The sequence below is a fragment of the Miniopterus schreibersii genome (genome assembly GCF_964146895.1).
Source record: "Miniopterus schreibersii genome assembly, chromosome: 16".
Taxonomy (NCBI): Eukaryota; Metazoa; Chordata; class Mammalia; order Chiroptera; family Miniopteridae; genus Miniopterus; species Miniopterus schreibersii.
The window spans coordinates 7,266,738-7,285,017 of record NC_138116.1 but is presented as its reverse complement, the minus strand read 5'-3'; the positions used below and the strand labels follow the sequence as shown (position 1 = coordinate 7,285,017).

Below are 18,280 nucleotides of genomic sequence, written 5' to 3'. Positions count from 1 at the left end.
TGCGAGCAGCTGGGATTTTTTGTGTGGCCGCCGAGCGTTCGTGCCAATTTGTGCGTTTCGCGTGCTTCTCACCGCGCGGGGCTGGGCGCGACGCTGGGGGCGCACTTCGGGCTCCAGCAGCACGCAGGCCAATCTGGACCCTGGCAAAACCCTCTCCGGGGTCTTGTGCCCGTGGGGACGGTGTGGCCTCCACTGACGACAGCGCCCCCGGAGGGGACGGCGGACACTCGGTAGGGCTCAGGTTTCCTGGACCGGACGGCCGGCCGGGGCCCGGAGGCGCGCGGCGCGCTCGGCGGGGGCAGGATGCGCGGCCGGGGCGTGTGCATCCCGGGCACCCGCCCGCGCCCGGCCCGCGGGGCAGCTGCCTCCCAAGTGCGGGGGCCGCCGCCTCCTCGGGGCTTGGAGCCCGCACGACTCTCCCCGCCGGGGCCCCGCGTCCTCCCCCTGCAGGGGCCGCGGGGCGGAGTCGCCCACCTGTCATCCGAGACGCCCCACGTGGGGGCGGGGGCGGGGGTTGGAGGCAGGGAGAAAAGGCCGAGGCGGCGGGGGAGGCGGCGGAGAGAGCGGGTGGGAGAGAGGAGAGGAGGAGGGGAGGCGAGCTCCCGAGAGCCCCGCGGAGAGGGAGCGACTGGCGGCAGGAGGAAGAAAGGGCACCTGCAGCATCCGGAGAGGCGCAGGTGAGGAGGGACAGGTGATCGGGGCGGAAGCGCCGGGCCAGAAAGAGTGGGAAAAGGAGAGGAGGCGGGAGTGAGAAAAGGGCTGCGGATGACGGAGAAGGTGAGATGGAAAAGGAGCCGAAGGAGCAAGATTCTGGGGTGCTGAGGAGCGCAGGTCTTTCTAGGAGCGGCCGCAGAGAAGGTGGGGCCGCCGCGCCTTTAAGGTTGTCACGGCGACGGCTCTGGCCAGAGCGAGGCGCATTGACGTCAGCAGCCGAGCGCTGATTGGCTGCGGCCGGGTCGTTTCCGGTGGGGCCGCCGCGGAGCCGCTATCGCAGAGTGAATCCGGGCTGGGAGGGAAGCGCTGAGAGAGCTCAGCCCGCCGCAGACTCGCTGCCGCAGCCCCGCGCTCTCCTCCGCCCGTCCCCAGGTAAGTGCGCTCGACGAGGGGCCCCGGCGCGGCGAGCTTCGCCGCCCCGCCGCCCGTTTTGGGGCGCTGGACCGATCCAAGATGGCGTCACGGGGAGCGACCTGCAGCGGGACGGCCGCACCCCCTGCCCCTCCCCGGCCCCGGCGGGCGCCTCCTCGCAGGCCTCAAGCCCCGGGCCGCGCCTGCGACCCCGATTCTGCACCTCCGAGGCCCCGAGGCCGCCGGGACGTGCGCTGCGGTGCCGGGCTGCGCGGCCGCCCCGCCCCCATCCCCCGGCCGCGCGCTCCCCCCACCCCGCGTTGCTCAGGCCCCCGGCCCTCCGCGGCCTTCGCCGGCCCTCGGCGGCCTACGCGCCCCGCGGCCGCCGCCTCCGCTCCCGCGCGCCGTGGCCGCCCCGCTCGCCTTCCCTCGATTCCTGAAGGACAACAGCTCGGTTTTTACCGGCATCGGCTGTGGTTTTCCTCGGCGTTTCTGGCCGATCTTTGAGACCCGACAGCTCTTGTTTTCCTCTCTCCTGTCTCCTCCAGTAACCGCTTTTCCTCCTTGCCCCGATTACCCCCCCCCCCCCCACGATTTTCGCCTGGCTCCTGAATTTCCTTTTGTCCCGTTTCACCTCCCTCCCTTTCCAGGTTTGTTTTTTTCTCCCCCCCCCCCTCCGAGGCCTCCCCGCCACCACGGTAGCCTTCCGACTAGACCAGGATGAAGGACCTGCCTCCCTTCTTCGTTCTGTGGCCATGACTGTGGCCTAAGTGAAGTGAAGGGCACTCTCCCGTCCTTCCTCTCGAAAATGCGCGGTACCTGTTAACCCCTGCGGCTCGGCGCAGGTGTGATGCCAAAAGGCTTAACGTCTTGAGAGGTTCCCAAAGGGCTGGTCTTTTCCGGGGAGGGAGGGCTGCTGACTCTCCCGGCGACTCCGGGGGAGGGTTCCCGGCTGGCCTGGGGGGGCGCAGCCCGAGTCAGCGAGAGCCCCTCAGAGTGTCTCCAGTGTTTCCTAGCGTGTGATCCTCTTGAAACTGAATTTCCAAACGGAGGAACCTGAGTGTAGAGACAAAGCAGGTGAACATTTTAAAGTATTGAAACAATTTTTGGAGGGAGAAGCTAAATTGTTGGGCTCTTTAGACTAAGTACAGGTACAGAGTCAGTCTAAATATATTCCGTTAAAAATATTAAAGCCTTGAAATTTGGAGATTCAGGGGCGCTCACCTGTGACTACATCATCTCCGGGCATTTTTGTTTGTTAATGTGCCGCCTTATTACCAGGGTACTTTTTTTTGGTCATTTGAATACATTACTTTGTTTCCAACAAAAAGCAGTTTCATCCCTTAGACCCAGTTCTCATTAATCTTTGTATGATTTCTCTGGTCAACTTGAATACATGTATTGATATTCCTAAAAAAAATGTCTGAATGTTTTGAAGCATAAAAGATCTGGTTTATCATTGTTCTTGGTGGCCGTCAGTATTATTAGAAATGCATAAAATTCTGCTGAAGGGTATTCTCAGTTCATATGATTGACCTGAAGAAGAGTCTGGTATTAATCCATCCTCAAGTAAATTATCTTTCTTTTTTTTTTAACTGTTTATTTCTGAAGTAACGGCATGGTTCTTTATCTGTGGCCTTTAATGTATGTTATCAGAGAGCTGTGTATGTTTTCATGGTCTCTTAATTAATATGCTCTTTATTGATCCTTATGAAAGTTGCCTGTATGACATAAGTAATAGTATAGCCCTTTAATTCTTTGTTCTGGTATTTCTTTCTGCATTTACATGTACAGTTTCATCTCAGTAGTTTTGTGTGCATTATATTTGGAAAAGTCTGATTAGTGTTGAATTTAGTTGCCGAGCAGGCCTTTTATCTTTTAATCTTAATTGTTTAGTAATTAGGAGTTAGAAGGAAAACAGTTTATGACTCTGTTGTTAAGTTACTAAGCTTTTAATTCCAAGGTACGGTTAGCTACCTGTTGTTACATTTCTATTTTACTTCACATTGAGATATTTTGAATCCTCTAAAATTCGTTAAATGCAGTTTATCTATTGAATCTTTATGTAAGTTTAAAATTTCTTATTTTAATATTTTCTGTCCAGATGAAGAAAATGTTTTGACATTTTCCTGTCCAAATCTTTTATAGTTTACTTGGTAAGATTTTTTTTTTTTTTTTTTCTATTAAGGTTTTTACCTCTTACCAGTGGATTAAGTGTGTTATCATTTAGGGTTGGAATCTGGTAAGAGTCTGGAATAAAAGGTTTCTTTAAAAACTCATCTGGGGTTCTTTTTGTGCTTTAAATTTTTTGATTACGCTAGTAGTTGGCTGATCAGATCCTTTGCCCCAGTGGTTTGCTGGCTGACATTAGGACAGTCCCTTGAGATAGGAGTTTTGTACAGGGAACGTCAGACGTTCTTCATTGTGCTTCCTTGCTTTCACTTAGAGCCCGCTTGTGTGCCCTTGTAATTCTCTGTCCTGTTTACCATTTACACACTTCTCACGTTATAATTTTTTTTGCAAGGGGAGTACTGAATGAAATTCCCTTAGGGCCTGACTCCTCATCAGCCAGCCTCTGCAGGGGATAGTGGCTCATACTTCCTCCCTTGAGCTAAGGTTATTGCCTCTTACTGTTGCTGCCTGCAGAGTCTAGATCCTGCAGTGGACACTGAATGAAACACTTCTTTAGAAGAATGCTACTTCTTTGCTTATCTTACTATTTCCAAGCTCTCTTCTCTCTTGAAAAAAATCAACTTTGGGAGGGAAAAAATCACAAAACCCTTGTGAATCGGTACTAATTAATTTAAGTCAGAGGCCAAATCGGCATTTGCTCTTCATAGTTTACACAAGCACATGTGTGGTTTTTCTTGTAGAGAACAAGAACCATGGCATCTGGCAGCTCTGCAGCCACCGAGGAGGAGCGCAGCCTCCGGGAATGTGAGCTCTACGTGCAGAAGCACAACATTCAGGCCCTGCTGAAGGATTCCATTGTGCAGTTGTGCACTGCGCGACCCGAGAGACCCATGGAATTCCTCAGGGAATACTTTGAGAGGCTGGAGAAGGTAAAAATAAATGTGGGGAGATGATGAGAAGACCCTGACAATTGTTAAATGTAATTCTGTAGATTGTCACTAATTTGTATCTTTTGGAAGAAATGGAATTCTGACCAAATAAGAAGTCTAAAATAGAATTTCAAAAGAAAATGCAGTTAAGGCATTGGTAATTTTTAACTTTGCCATTAGTAGGCTTTGTCAGAAAACAAACCTGTAAGCTAAGTTTACTTGGTAAAATAACCAACTAGATACAAGTGATCAGAAGTAGCACACACTTGTATGGAGTGAGAAATTCTAACATACTTGAAAGCAGTTAATGGTTTTCTGTTCCTCAGCAAAGCAAGTAACCTTAATAAGCCTTATCCCACCTTTAAAACCAAGGTAATGAAACATTTGAGTCTAGCCTGTGACTGGTATATCAGAACTTCCAAATTAGTGAAGTCCACTTTTTGTAGAATACATCTCAGATGAACTGACTGTAGAGCAGAGATCAAGGTTGATGGGCGTCAGAATTGTACTTTATTTACAATTCTGGTCAGGACTTATTTTCTCTTAAAAAAAACTTAAACCAGTTTTTATTCTTCATTTTTCATCCCCACTGAGTGTAGATCAGTGTGACCAAAGCATATGTATATGTTTTTCTGAGCAAAATTATAATATTGCATCAGAGACAATGCTTTAGTCAGTTCCCTCAAGGAACTATGAATGAGGAAGCCTGGATTGCTGAGAGTTTTGAGCAGTTGGTTTGATTTGCTTCTGTAAGTAAGTTTGTGAGATAAATTTATAGCTTTTTTTCTGCATATTGAAGTTTTGATATGGTTCATAATGTTTATGAACCAGTTAAGGGGTGTATCTCAGGTACATGATCATTACCTAATTGTATAATGGGAATATTTCTAGTACATCCCATTGATTTGGACAGTTTTTTTTGTTTGTTTTGTTTTTTTAGAGCAGAAGGGAGTGGGGGGGGGGAGAGAGAGAGAAACATGGATATGAGAGAGAGACGTTGATTGGTTGCCCCTCGCACGTGCCCAGGGGCAGGGGATCAAACCTGCAACACAGGCACTTGCCCTTGACAGGGAATTGAACCCAAGACCCTAGGTTCGAAGGCCGATGCTCCAACCTCTGATCCAAACCTGCAAGGGTGATTTGGACAGTTTCTTAATCAGCATAATTTATTAGTAAAACAATCTTTATACTAAGGTTTAAAAAACGTTTGGCTCAATGATCAGGCATTTTCTGCTGTTTTCTTGAAAAGCTGTTTGTTAAAATTGGTGTTTAGTACCATTATTTAGAATAATTAAAAATAACAAGAGTAACAACCAGTTCCTATGAATTGGAATTGTTGTAGAAAGTCTGTTTTTTTGTGTGTGTGGCTTTTTTTTTTAAATCCTCACCCGAGGATATGTTTTATTGATTTTCCTTTTTGAGAGAGAGAGGGAAACATCAATGTGAGAGAAACATCAATTGTTGCCTCCCATACTTGCCCTGACCGGGGATCAAAACCCACAACCTTTTGGTATACAGGTTGACACTCCAACCAACTGAGCCCCTGGCCAGGGCATGGTTTTCTCTTTTTTAAGCTATGCTGCTCAAACAGTGAAATACTTTAGAGCCAGGCTGCTATGGGTGTCTCTATTTCTCGATAAAGTGGGTTCCTGGAGATCTGATTCTGAAATGGGTCACTGTAAGGTGATTCCTCTTCTCTTTGTACATCAGTAGAAACCATCAGATAAGAGGATGAGGCTGGTGAGATATTACATGTCTTTTTATAGGGAGTGTTGAATGTATGGTGCTAGTTTCAAAGCCTGTACTTATAGCACTGATTAAGCACTATCGGGGAAGGCAAGGCATCATTATTAGTTTCTTTGCAGGTGGGATTTTTAGATTTAAAAATCTAAAAATTAGTTTCTTTGCAGGTTGGTTTCTTTAACTCTTAGTGAAAAGTCACAACTTAACAAACTTTCCCTATAACGCAAGGGTCTTTGTTCACTTGCATACGTTTCTTTAGCCAGGACTTTCAAGTAAGTAGATTTTCAACTTTTTAACAGGTCAGTTCTATTCGTTAAGTGTTAGGTTTATATGCCTGAAAATACAGTCACATTCTTGTCACCTCCTTCCCTGTGTTAAGCAGGGGTCATGTTTCTGGTATCCTCAACTACTCAGTGCACCAAAAGCTCTCACAGGTGGTCCATTGAAAGCTTCTGCATTTTACCTTAGACCGTCGTCTGGAATTTAAGTTCCCTTTTATGCATATATTTGAACCTTGCGTGTCTGACAGATTAGAGGAATTTTAATTAGCTACGAACATTGTGTGTCTGCTATGTGCCAAGTACTATGTGAAGCACTTTATGTACATACATACTCTTTTCAGATGTGTGAGGTGATTGTCACCATTTTATAGAGGTAGCAGGTAAAACTAAGAGTGATTAAGTAACTTGGTTATGATTATACAGTGTAATAGTTTTTGTTGCAGCAACATATAACCCTCAAATTTCAGTGGCTTATACAAAAGACCTTTCTTATTTCTCAGTCATAGGCAGCTCTTCTGAGCTCAGCACACCTTGTCTTCTTGACTCCACATGTGATATTCTGGGGCTGAGTGGAAGGAGCAGCCACTGTTAGAGCATGCTGCTGTCAAGGCAGAGAGGGGACAGAAACTCGGGCATACAGCCAGACCATACACGCAGACATGGTATGGCATGTCCACTTACTGTCCATGGTCAAAGCAAGTCATAAGGTTAAGTCCCAAGTCACTGGGGAGGCAACTTCACCTATAGGGGAGAATGGACGGGAAGGGAAGGGAGGGAACAAATAACTGTGAAAACATTAAGTGGTCCAGACAGAATCTGAACATAAATCAGTAGAACGTAATGCTGTTAACCAGTACGTAGCCTGGAGCGGGCGCGGTTTTAATATATGAAAGAAGTGAAGCAGAAAGAAGACTGACAGAACGACCACAACAAGAACAAGGATAATTGGAAATCGATCCTGATAATGGCCCCGAGTCATCGAGATCAGGGTATGTCCGACTGCTGTTCAAGATGAGAGCCCGTGCAGCGCTGTCAAAGTCAATGCTTCTGGTGCTTCAGAGTTATCTCAAACATTCAGTTAGACGGAGTAGTTCCAAACGAAATGTTATTTGTGAAATTAGTGAAATTTTTGTGAAATTCTGATGACAAATTTAGGGGGTGGAATTTGTGTTTTCATATATACTCTTAAACTTTAGACTTTGGGGAGACTTGAGTTTTATAGTTGAGTGTTAATATGGAATCAGAAAACCTTACCAGAATGAAAATGAAGTGAGTTTTCTAAAAATGTATTTTTAAAAAATTGGTTACATATTTGCATATGGTTCAAAATTCCGCAGATACAGAAGGGCATAACAGTAAAAAGTCTTCTCTCTCTTGTCTTCCTTGAGTGCAACCACTGTTCCATAGGCATGTGGGCGTTGTAGACAAATTCACATATAAAAGTGCTGCTTATTCTTTTCAGACACATGTGGCATCTCATTGCATAGATACACTATAATTTATTTAAAATCCTTCTGTTAACGACCATTTTGGTTGTTTCCAGTGTTCATACTAGAAACTGATATAGTGAATAATTTTGTATATATGTTATTTCACATATATACATATCTTAGAATAAACTAGAAATAGAATGACTATTATTTGGTCAAGAAGTAAAGCATTTGTAATCAGATATGTAAGTATATTAAATCTATCTTTGTTACAGGTTTTTCCTATTGTATATTTTCTTAACTGAAAATTAGAAAATCCAGAGAAATGAGAAAAATAAAGCAAACCCTGTCCTTCCACAAAAGAAAAGTGTAAAAATCAGGCATGACTCTGCCAGTAGAAATGAATGCTGTTAATACCTTGATGCTTATTGTCCTGGACATTTTTTGCTGCGTGTATGTAGCTCTTTTATTTGTCTTGATGCCAAAATCAGGGCTGAGTACCATGAAAGAGGAAAAAAGTAGGCACCTCCTTAATTTTATTTTTACCAAAAAGGTTTCTGAAATCATTAGTAAATGCGGCAACTTCATTCTGAATGTGAAAGGTGGCTTAGGGAAGGAATGTAGAATGAGGCAGGTGAGGAAGTGGTGGGTAACGTGTGTCAACAGTCTTCGTTTGTATCAGGCACAATAAACATGCTTTGCTGCAGACCTGAGGAATTTCTTTTTAAGGCTCTTGATAAGAGTGTTAAAATAGTTCATCTCAGTTTTTATATGAATTAGTTTGACAAGGTGTCTTTAAAAGCAGGGAAACTTTTTAAAATTTAACTTCAAGTGTAAACCCTGATAATAGTGACGAATGCTTGTAGCTCTGCCGGGAGAAGCATTGTTGGATTTGATCTAATTTCCATTTTTGGTTACTGTCACATAATTTCATCATTTGTTTTTCTCTGAGACTCTAGCTAAAACTGAATTCCATGGGCTCAAGACTCTCCTCTGTTGCTTTCTGTTTCCCTTGCTTAATGTAGCCTTGGCATGCAGACCTAGAGATGCTTGTTGACTGAGTGAAGTAACCCAGTCATCTGGACACTCTTGGGTCACTTTGCTTTGCCTGAGCACGTTCTTCTTTGGGGGAAGGGGTGTCTCATGCTGTCTGCACAGCATACTAAAAACCTAGTCCCCAGGATTTTGTTTTGCAGTTTATTGCTGGTGTGTGTGTTACAAGTCCTTGTTGTCAGTGTGTTGCTATGATACATATCTAGTTTTTACCTGCATGTTCTGTGTCCTTGTACTAATGGCTTTTGCCCATTAGTAAGTACAGCACCTATTGTCACCCGAGAAAGAGTCTTTCAGAACATTCTTTTCAAACTCCATTCCATTTTTTTGCATTTGGAATTGCTTTTCCCCTTAACTTTTACACTGGTGATAGAGGAAGGGGTTTGAAACGACTTGCTGCAATGTGCGCGTACCAGCTTTACATCCTGAAAGGTCTCATTTATAAGTGTGCACTTTTCCAGGAGGAGGCCAGGCAGATGCAGAACCCGCAGAAAGCGAGCACTCGTGGGGACTCACGAGAGGACGAAGTCTCCCCTCCTCCACCCAACCCAGCGGTGAAAGGCCGCAGGCGCCGGGGCGCCATCAGCGCCGAGGTCTACACTGAGGAAGACGCTGCATCCTATGTCAGAAAGGTAGCTTTGGTGTCTAAATACTTGGGGTGGTGTTTTCGAGACCCGCATGGTGGTGGTGGTTCCTTGGATGAAGGCACGCAGAGTTTGGAACAGTGAAACACCAACAGGATAGATTGTGTTCCATCCCGTGTACTTCTGGGGTGCGGGGGCAGACTCCCGTGGCAACACGCCATCAGAGAAGACCGCAGGAGTGATTGTAAAACGGAATAATGCGTTTGGGGAGTTTTCTTTTCCATGATGATGATCACAGTAGATGGAAGCAGTACTCGTTTACTTCTCTTGAGTCATGGTGTCAGGTTTTTGACATCCTGTCATTCATGCTGTGGCCTCTGACCTTTTATTTTACTAGTTTCATCCTAATTGGATCTTCCTGAGAACCCACCTGCCGTTTCAGGTTATACTAGTGGCTTAAAGGGGGAGGAGAATCGTCCTGGCAAGAGGCTTGTGGAACTAAGAGTACACAATCACAGCTTAAAAAATGACAATCATAAAATGTCTAGTTTGCCTAGAATAATGACCTTGGTCAAGGTGTTTTTTGGTTTGTTTCTTTAGTTGTTGACTGGGAACCAAATACCAGCCTTTAAATACAGGTCTGGTTGTAGACAAGGGGATTAACTAGTCAATATTTGTTGAGTACTTTGTGGACTAAAGGTAGTATGTGTATGTTATGTTGAAAATACTTAGAGCAGTCTTGTTTAAATACCGCGATGCAGCTTGTCATTTACTTGATATGCAGGTTGCAAGCATGAAATGTTTTTGGTTTACGCAATCATCATTCCACCTATTCTTTTCTAGGTTATACCGAAAGATTACAAGACAATGGCTGCTTTAGCCAAGGCCATTGAAAAGAATGTGCTGTTTTCACATCTTGATGATAACGAGAGAAGGTAGGTGTAGGTTCTTTGTTACACTGCTTTCCTGTACAGCTGTGGTCCCAAACCAGCCTCATCGTTGCACATGTTAACATTCATTACTCAACTGATGATAATCCCTGCTGAAAATCTAGGAGCTTGAATCTTAGGGTTAATGTTTGAAATCCACAGAAGAGGTGCGTGAAACGTAACACGAGGTCTTCTGTCCCTTGCAGTGATATTTTTGATGCCATGTTTCCACTTTCCTTTATTGCTGGAGAGACCGTTATTCAGCAAGGTAAGGGCTGCTGCTTTTGTGGCATGCAGTATTATTTTGGGGGAGGAGCCGAGGCTGTAGGAATTTTAAAATATCGAAGTTTATTTTCCTCTTTCAGCCCACCAGTTTACTTATGTTGTACTACTGAATTTTTGTTTCTTTTGAAAATTAAAATTGGATGAACTAAAAGACACATTTTCTCGAAAGGACTACTATTTCCCTACCATCTGACACAATTTTGTTTATAGTAACTGTTAAAGGAAATTCCTGCATTTTTATTTTGAATGTATGGGATTTCAGAATCATATTATCTTTTATATTATTACTAACCACTTATAAAGTAGGAAATAAGCAAAACTATTTTCTTCATTGTGTAGCTTATCTATTTATGAGGTTTTATATCTTCTTGTGATACATATCTTTTAGCTCACATGTACTCACGTGGATCTAATCTTTTGGGTCCTTCCTCTCCTTTTGCCTTTCTTATGTACTCTTGATTTTTCATAGGTCTTTACAATCCATGTATTTTTCCATTTGTGACAGTCTGATATTTTGTTACTAGTTGGGTTGGTTCTTGTTTTGCTGTTATAGATGATAGGCAGTCATTATTTTTGTACACATATATGTTTGTTTTTTAAATTACTTTTCAGAGGTATTTTTTCTTAATGAGATGACTGAAAATTTGATCAATTTTATGATTTTTAAAATATATTGCTGGACTTTTTGCCCCCTGAAAGATGGCGTTAATTTATAACACGCTCCCTTCTCTTATAGTAATACTATAAATAAGTTTATTATTTTACATTAATTTGATAGTTTCTTTAATTTGTAAAATGTTTCTATCTCTTTTACTTTCCTTTAGGTGATGAAGGGGATAACTTCTATGTGATTGATCAAGGAGAGATGGATGTAAGATTTAATAAGAACAAAAATATGTTGATAATCTTAGAAGTCAATGTATTGGTATTTATTGCTTCTGAGAGTTTCTCAAAGGCTGTTACAGCTCTTGCATGTCAAATTCCATCAATACCTTTGCCATATATTTTAGTGACAGAATTTTTTAAAGGTCTTTTCCTTTAGGTAGGCAAGTAATTCAGAACTTTTGCTGGAGTAATGGTTAAGTCGTGCGTGCGTGCTGTGGAGTAAGACGAGTGTAAGGGAGACCCTTAGACCCAGTCATTAGTTATGAGACTTGGTACAACTTCCTTGATTCTGTAAGTTTTGTTTACAAAAGAAATGGGGATGCTCATGGCATTGTTCTCATAGGATTATTAGGAAATTCAGTGCCTTGTGCAAGTAAACTGCTTATTAAATAAGCAAAGTGCTCAGTACAGTGCTCTACAAATGCATGTGGGTTTATTAATGCTTAGTTCACCTTCCTGCCCTGATCATCAGCACAGAGTGCCTTTTTCTTACCGTGATTAAACCAGGTAAAAGGTAAATCAGACATGCTGAACTTAACTCGTTGTCAGAAGTCAAGTACTTTGCTCTGTACTGAAAACAGTATATTCTATTTAAAACAAAGTTCAGAATTCTTTCCCCTGGAAAAGGTTTACGGGTTTTTAATACTTAGGTGTTTGTGTACAATTCTTTGTGATTTGCATTTTAGGTCTATGTCAACAATGAATGGGCAACCAGTGTTGGGGAAGGAGGGAGCTTTGGCGAACTTGCTTTGATTTATGGGACACCTCGAGCAGCCACTGTCAAAGCTAAGACAAATGTGAAATTGTGGGGAATTGACCGAGACAGCTATAGAAGAATCCTTATGGTAAGACCATGGGTTTTGTAGCGTGATTTAGACTGCCCGTCTATGTAACTAATGTTTAAATTGAATAATATCACCAAATTTTAAAATGAGAATGTTACTTTTAATGATTGAATGCTTTGCATTAAGCCCAATTTCGCATCATTCATTGTACCATTTGAGACAGTTATCTTTTAGAACAAACATTTGGCCAGGAATAACGTGGAAACAAATGTGTATATGGAATGGTCGCTCGTGTTTGGGACTCTGTCCATTTGCTGATAGGCACATCTTCACTTACCTAATCTTGACACGTCACAGATAGTCCGATAGGTGCTGCTTCTAAATGCATAGTTACTTAAGGCCATTCACAAGTAATCAGCTTCCTTAAACTGAAAGTGGGTTATCGGTAATGCAGATGTCATATTCCCTCTCACTGCAGGAATAAAGAAAATAATAAAACCATAGGAACATTCTACTGACATAGGCAGACTTTTTGAGAACTCTGTGACAAATTTAGAGTAGCTTTGGATGTTTCATTAGTCATCTTGAATGGTTTTCTAGATTTGTGCAGTTAGATGTACTTTGAACATTTTCTGTATTTGGGGCATGGGTATGTGTGTATGTATATCAATATAAGTATATAAATTGCCATGGCAATTTATTGTGTAAGGCATGTTTATTAGAGGGGACTGTGTCCCTTTTTTCCTTGTAGATAGAATCAGCAAACTTTGCAGATAAGACAACTTGGTTAAGTGTGGGGCTATGGCCCTTTTTGGGGGGTGGGGAGGGTGGGCTGTAAGTGGTAGCAGTTTTATTCTGTGGAGGATTGGGGTTATGAGGAAGGATCCTGAACTGGAAATGTTTTTAGCTATAGTCACAGATATTATTTCTTGGGTTTTTTTTTTTTTTTTAAGAGCTGATTATTTGCTTTTTTGGCATTTCACTAATTGGTGGTGTGAGGAACTACCTTTGGCCATGTACTTGGTGTTTTTTTTAGGAGCAAGTAGCTGAGAGGTTTTTATTGAGCTAAACAGGGCCTTACGATCTTCGACATGAAGAAAAATAATCATGCATCAAGCAGCAGCAGCAAGCTCTGATTTCTCTCTCTCTCTTAATTTACTTGAAACTTAGTAGTTATTATTTCATAGCATTATTTGATAATCACACATTTTTTTGACATGACGTTTGTTACTCTTTTTATAGGGAAGCACTCTGAGAAAGCGGAAGATGTACGAGGAGTTCCTTAGTAAAGTGTCTATTCTTGGTGAGTTTTGGAAGATTGCATGGAGAATTAAGTTGAAGTGTTAACAGTACTTGAGTAGGATCTATTGTATTTCATAAAAACTACTCTAGTTATCAGCTCAGTTTTTCCTAATAGTAATGTAAAACACACGGGTACAGAGGGTCAAGTTTGACTAAGAATTAACCTTAAAGCGTGCTTAATTGGCTAGGATATGACAGACCTCTCCGTTAGAAAGATTGGGCCTGGGAAAAGCTTTCTGGGATTCTGTGCTACTTATTTCTCCTGGAGAGATGGAAAGGCTAAAAGTGTCCTGACTCTGCACATTTACATTCTGACTATTGACGATGTGACTCCTGTCTCTGTTGCTCCATCGCGAGTTGATTGGTTAAGGGAAGTATTTCCAAGAATGCATTTCCTCTGAAGAAAGATTAGGTGTCATTTGCTTTCTCTGAAAAATGCTAGAAGTTTTGTTGACACTTTGGAGATATGTGTATGTATTGTTAGAACCTGCTCTTCATTGAGAGGGAAAAGGTAGGATTTCGTCTGCCATTGTTCTGTTAGGTGAATTGATGCCCCCCATTTCTCCTTTCTCTGAAATGGTTACATTTGCTTAATGTCTTGGGTGTTAACTTTTATTCGAAAGCCAAACTATTTTCTAGTTCTTGTTGATTTAATAAATTAATTCAGCAGAGGATTTAAATAGATAATATTTCTGTGAACCTCTGGAATAATAAGGATGGTGACACTATTACTTTTGTGTTCTGTAATCGCAGGTTTGATTTGCATTGATGGCAGTCTTTAGGAATACATAATGATTACTTTTTTGATTCCTTTACCATTGGGTGCAGTTGGTCTAAATTAACCTGGCCGCTGGGGCCGCTGAAGTAAGGATCTGAGGGTTTTCTGTGAGTAATGGGAAGTCTTGCCGATACTAGAGATAATTGAAGACAGGCGCCATGCTTAATCTGAGACACTGCTGGAGTGTTGAGTGGGCATGGCTGTATGGTTGATTCTCTTTATACTTTCTGTTCTGAAATTTTTAGCAGTACCAAATAATGTGGAGAAATTCTTTTGATTCTTGCTTTTCAGAATCTTTGGACAAGTGGGAACGTCTCACAGTAGCTGATGCATTGGAACCAGTCCAGTTTGAAGATGGGCAGAAGATTGTGGTGCAAGGAGAACCAGGGGATGAGTTCTTCATCATTCTGGAGGTAAAAGGCTCTGCATTGATACTTTAAGAAGTTGTGCACTATAAGAGAGAAAAAAGGCGCAATTCTCATTCACACCCTTAGATTTAGAGACTGACAGTTTTATTTAAAAATTGCCTTTCACTTTGAAAAGCTGGTGTTTGGCTTTCTGACAGACCCCCACATTTTAAATGCATTTGAGTCAGAATTCCGGAAGGGCTCTTCATGAAGTAGTATCCAGATTCTGAACTACTGAAGTTAATCTTCCTTATGTAAGCCAAAAAACTATTTAGCATAACAAGCTATAATGATTCTGCACCATCTTTGTTAAAATCATGTGTTTGGGCTAATTGGCAACCAAGGATCAAAGGCAAGGGTTTACATTCTAAAAGCTACTGTGTTTTATATCTTCACAACCCATGGAAATGTATATAGCAGGTACTCTTGACTGACACGTAGATCCAAAAGAAGATTTTCTACGAAAGTGGCTCTGTAGATGCTAATTGTTTTTTTTTAACCTGGGGGTGGGGTGGAGGGACCTAGGGACTCTTTCTGTAAAGGGCAAGATGGTCAGTAATTCAGGCTTTGTGAGCCCTAGAGTTTCTGTTGTGAAGACTCAACTCTATTATAGAGCAAAAGCAGTATAGACACTGTTAATGAGTTGTGTGGTTCCTATGAAGTTTACCTATAAAAACAGATAGTAAGCTTGGATCACCCCTTCCTGCCTCCTCTAGTTTGCTAACCTGTGTCAACCCTCCAAGTTACCCAAGTACCTTAGCTTGATGAGAAGGGCCCCCTAGCAGGGGCTGCTGGGTAAGTAGGAAGTAAGCTCATGTAGTTACTCTCTTCTGTCAGCTTTTGTCATATGAACACAGGTTTTGCAATAACCGTGGAATCCCCCCACCCCAGGAGCTAAAATTAAATAGTAAGTTAAAGTGTCACCTGCATTTGAAAATGTTTGTTGTGCTTTTTGGTGATTTTATCATAGGGGTCAGCTGCTGTGCTCCAACGCAGGTCAGAAAATGAAGAGTTTGTTGAAGTGGGAAGATTGGGGCCTTCGGATTATTTTGGTATGTAGATTTCCTCAAAATAAATATGTAGGTTTTTTTAATCACCTTTAAGTGCAGTACTGTAGTCTCATATTTTCTCTTTTCTTCTCCTGAATTTTATTTTTTAATTGCAGTCTTTAAGTACAGATGTGATGTGGCCTGTACTGAGTTATTAAGAGAAATACATATTTGTTTTTGCTTTCTCAGAAGTGCACTTCTAAGAAAATGCTTCCTGTAGAAGTCAGCCTTCTCTTACTCCTCTCTCTCCTTCCTCCAGGTGAAATAGCACTCCTGATGAATCGTCCCCGTGCGGCCACGGTGGTGGCTCGGGGCCCTTTGAAGTGCGTCAAGCTGGACCGACCTAGATTTGAACGTGTTCTTGGCCCGTGCTCAGATATCCTCAAACGAAACATCCAGCAGTACAACAGTTTCGTGTCGCTGTCTGTCTGAAATCTGCCTCCTGTGCCTCCCTTTTCTCCCCCCAGTCATCCTCACTCTCGCACACTGCTTTCTTTTCCCTACTCGCAGCACCACGTGGCCACTGGCATCGCAGCTTCTTGTCTGTTTATATTAAAGTTGCTTTATTGCACCGTTTTTCATTTGGAGCATTAACTGAATGCTCTCACACAGTTAAATAAATAGAGAGTTCTTCGGAGACCGTGCTGTTACTGCTTCTCTTTGTGCAGTGTTAGTTCCCACCTGGGCAGTCTGTGCCTTGCTTTTTGGTGAGGGCAGATCCTTGCACCAAGTGAATTACCATAGAGTGATGATGTAACAGTGCAAGGTTTTTTTTTAAGTAACATAATTTTCCAGTTATCATAAGCATATTTTAGATTGTGGCCATATGTGCTATATTTCTTTATAGAATAAATGATTTCTCATTAAGCTCTAAGGATTAGGAAAAATGGATGTAGAAAAATCTTAGAAAGATATTTGCCTGTGTTTAAAGTAGATTAAGGGTGGGAAAATGCCCATTTTTGCTAATTATCAGATGGATATGATCTGTTACATTTTTTTCTTCTCTTTTTAACCGGAAGTTTTGTCAGGCTAATTTGCCTGGTATTGGTTATATCTTGTTACTGTTTCCTCTCCAGTTCTGAAATAGGTGTGGCCATCTAGACCTACCTGTAGAGTTTGAGACTAAGTTATAGGCTTACACATTGATTATGATTTAACTCCATCTGCCTCATCTCTCAATTTCTGAATAGACCCTTATTTATCCAGCTAGTGCCAAATATTGATCATCAGATGCTGAATTGAGAAGAATTATTGGAGGTCTACACTCTTGGTTACTAACTTAGAGCTCTTGGTTAGTGCACATTTCTCCGTTGACTCCAGGATAATCTCCTGTGCTCATTAACACTGATGCCAGGAGACTGGATTTGCTGGGAATAGACCGAATGTATGGAGCAAATGTCATAACAAGCATGGGGGTGATGTTGCTAAAGGGAGAAAGGCCAGGTGAACAGAGTTCATTGTTAGGAACATTGCCCCACTAAATTCATTGGGGCGGGAGATTTGGGAAGAAGTTTTTTACTTTGGCTTGCCCTTCCCTCCTTTTTACATCAACTAGAATTTACTGTGGGTTGGGGGTGGGGTAGGATATGTCTGTGTTTCAAATTGGTCTAAAAGGCCATCCTGCTGAAAAGTTCTGCTTTCTATCTAGCACTTCTCTTGCAGATGTTGATTTTTAAAGTCAGCTTGTGTTTTGAGTCTTAACTGTCTTTCAGTATTTTCCAGCCTTATCAACCTTATGTGTTCCATTATTCCACAGTGCACCAATGAAACCCAACAGTTTATTTTTATTATGTTATTTTTTTTAAACAAAATCTCACAGTTCCATAATGTAGGCACTTTTTTCATTTTGATTTGTATGTAACGCAGGGTTCTCTCTGGGAGTGACTGCAAGCATTTTTCTATTTGTATGCGACTGGCTCTGGGTACTAATCCCCTCTCCTGTCCTTTCCCAGGCCATTTAAATTGGTTGTGGTAGATTTTTTTCAGAGATTTCAACAGTTTTTAGGTTGTTACTAAGTTTGGAGTATAAATCTGGGAAAGAGGTTTTATTTACATTTTAGTGTGAGATAGAAAGCCACCTTGTTAACAAATTTTTTATGTTTCAAAATAATCTATATTAAATGAGGGTTTTCTGATCTATATGTTGTGTTTAGCTACCTTTTTATATTTAAAAAATTAAAAATAAAAATTATGTTGTTAGCGTAAAGCTTGATTTGATCTTTGTTTAAATGCCAAAACTGTACTTCAGTGAATTATTTAGAATGCCATAAATTACAGTTTCATATATGTATATAATCACGTTCATGTATATTTAGATACATATAATGCTTCCTAAATGAGTTTTTCTCTTAAATCATTTGGCTTGCTGTTTACTCCCTTTTGTAGTTTTTAATCTAAGAAACTTTTAAGTCTAAATTTAAAAATTATCACATTTAAAGCTTTATCTTTGTGCAGTCTGAGTATACGTGAGATATCACGATTGGCGTAACTTGTCTTAGCTGATAATCAGGACTTTAGAAGTCGTCATTTCTGGGCTTGGTAAGTGAATCTCTCAGATCTGTTGTTGCTCTAGAAAGTATAGATGGCCAAAGGACCATTTTGTATTGTTTCCTGGTTACTAGTCTGATACTGTGTGTGCTAAT

The 18,280-nt window shown here is 41.9% G+C and overlaps 1 protein-coding gene across 2 annotated transcripts; it reads left to right on the top strand.

The window, feature by feature from the left end:
- The first annotated feature begins 515 nt into the window (after window positions 1–515).
- PRKAR1A (protein kinase cAMP-dependent type I regulatory subunit alpha) lies at window positions 516–16,277 on the top strand. 2 transcript variants are annotated; one of them, XM_081162615.1, is made up of 11 exons: window positions 516–677; window positions 3,939–4,127; window positions 9,096–9,266; window positions 10,062–10,153; window positions 10,354–10,415; window positions 11,257–11,303; window positions 12,004–12,162; window positions 13,345–13,405; window positions 14,474–14,595; window positions 15,560–15,641; window positions 15,898–16,277. In XM_081162615.1, the coding sequence occupies exons 2-11, from the start codon at window positions 3,951–3,953 to the stop codon at window positions 16,068–16,070; spliced, it is 1,146 nt and encodes a 381-aa protein (XP_081018741.1). In that variant the 5' UTR covers window positions 516–677; window positions 3,939–3,950; the 3' UTR covers window positions 16,071–16,277. The 2 variants fall into 2 exon arrangements, with proteins under 2 accessions (XP_081018741.1, XP_081018740.1); XM_081162614.1 differs by lacking the exon at window positions 516–677 and adding an exon at window positions 717–1,086.
- Window positions 16,278–18,280: the final 2,003 nt, after the last annotated feature.

What these genes read in the sequence shown, in the direction of transcription:
- PRKAR1A (XM_081162615.1), top strand. Translation starts at nt 3,951, where the DNA reads ATGGCATCTGGCAGCTCTGCAGCCACCGAGGAGGAGCGCAGCCTCCGG. An exon ending in CTGCATCCTATGTCAGAAAG is followed by an intron (nt 9,267 to 10,061) that starts GTAGCTTTGGTG and finishes ATTCTTTTCTAG; the next exon opens with GTTATACCGAAAGATTACAA. An exon ending in GCTATAGAAGAATCCTTATG is followed by an intron (nt 12,163 to 13,344) that starts GTAAGACCATGG and finishes CTCTTTTTATAG; the next exon opens with GGAAGCACTCTGAGAAAGCG.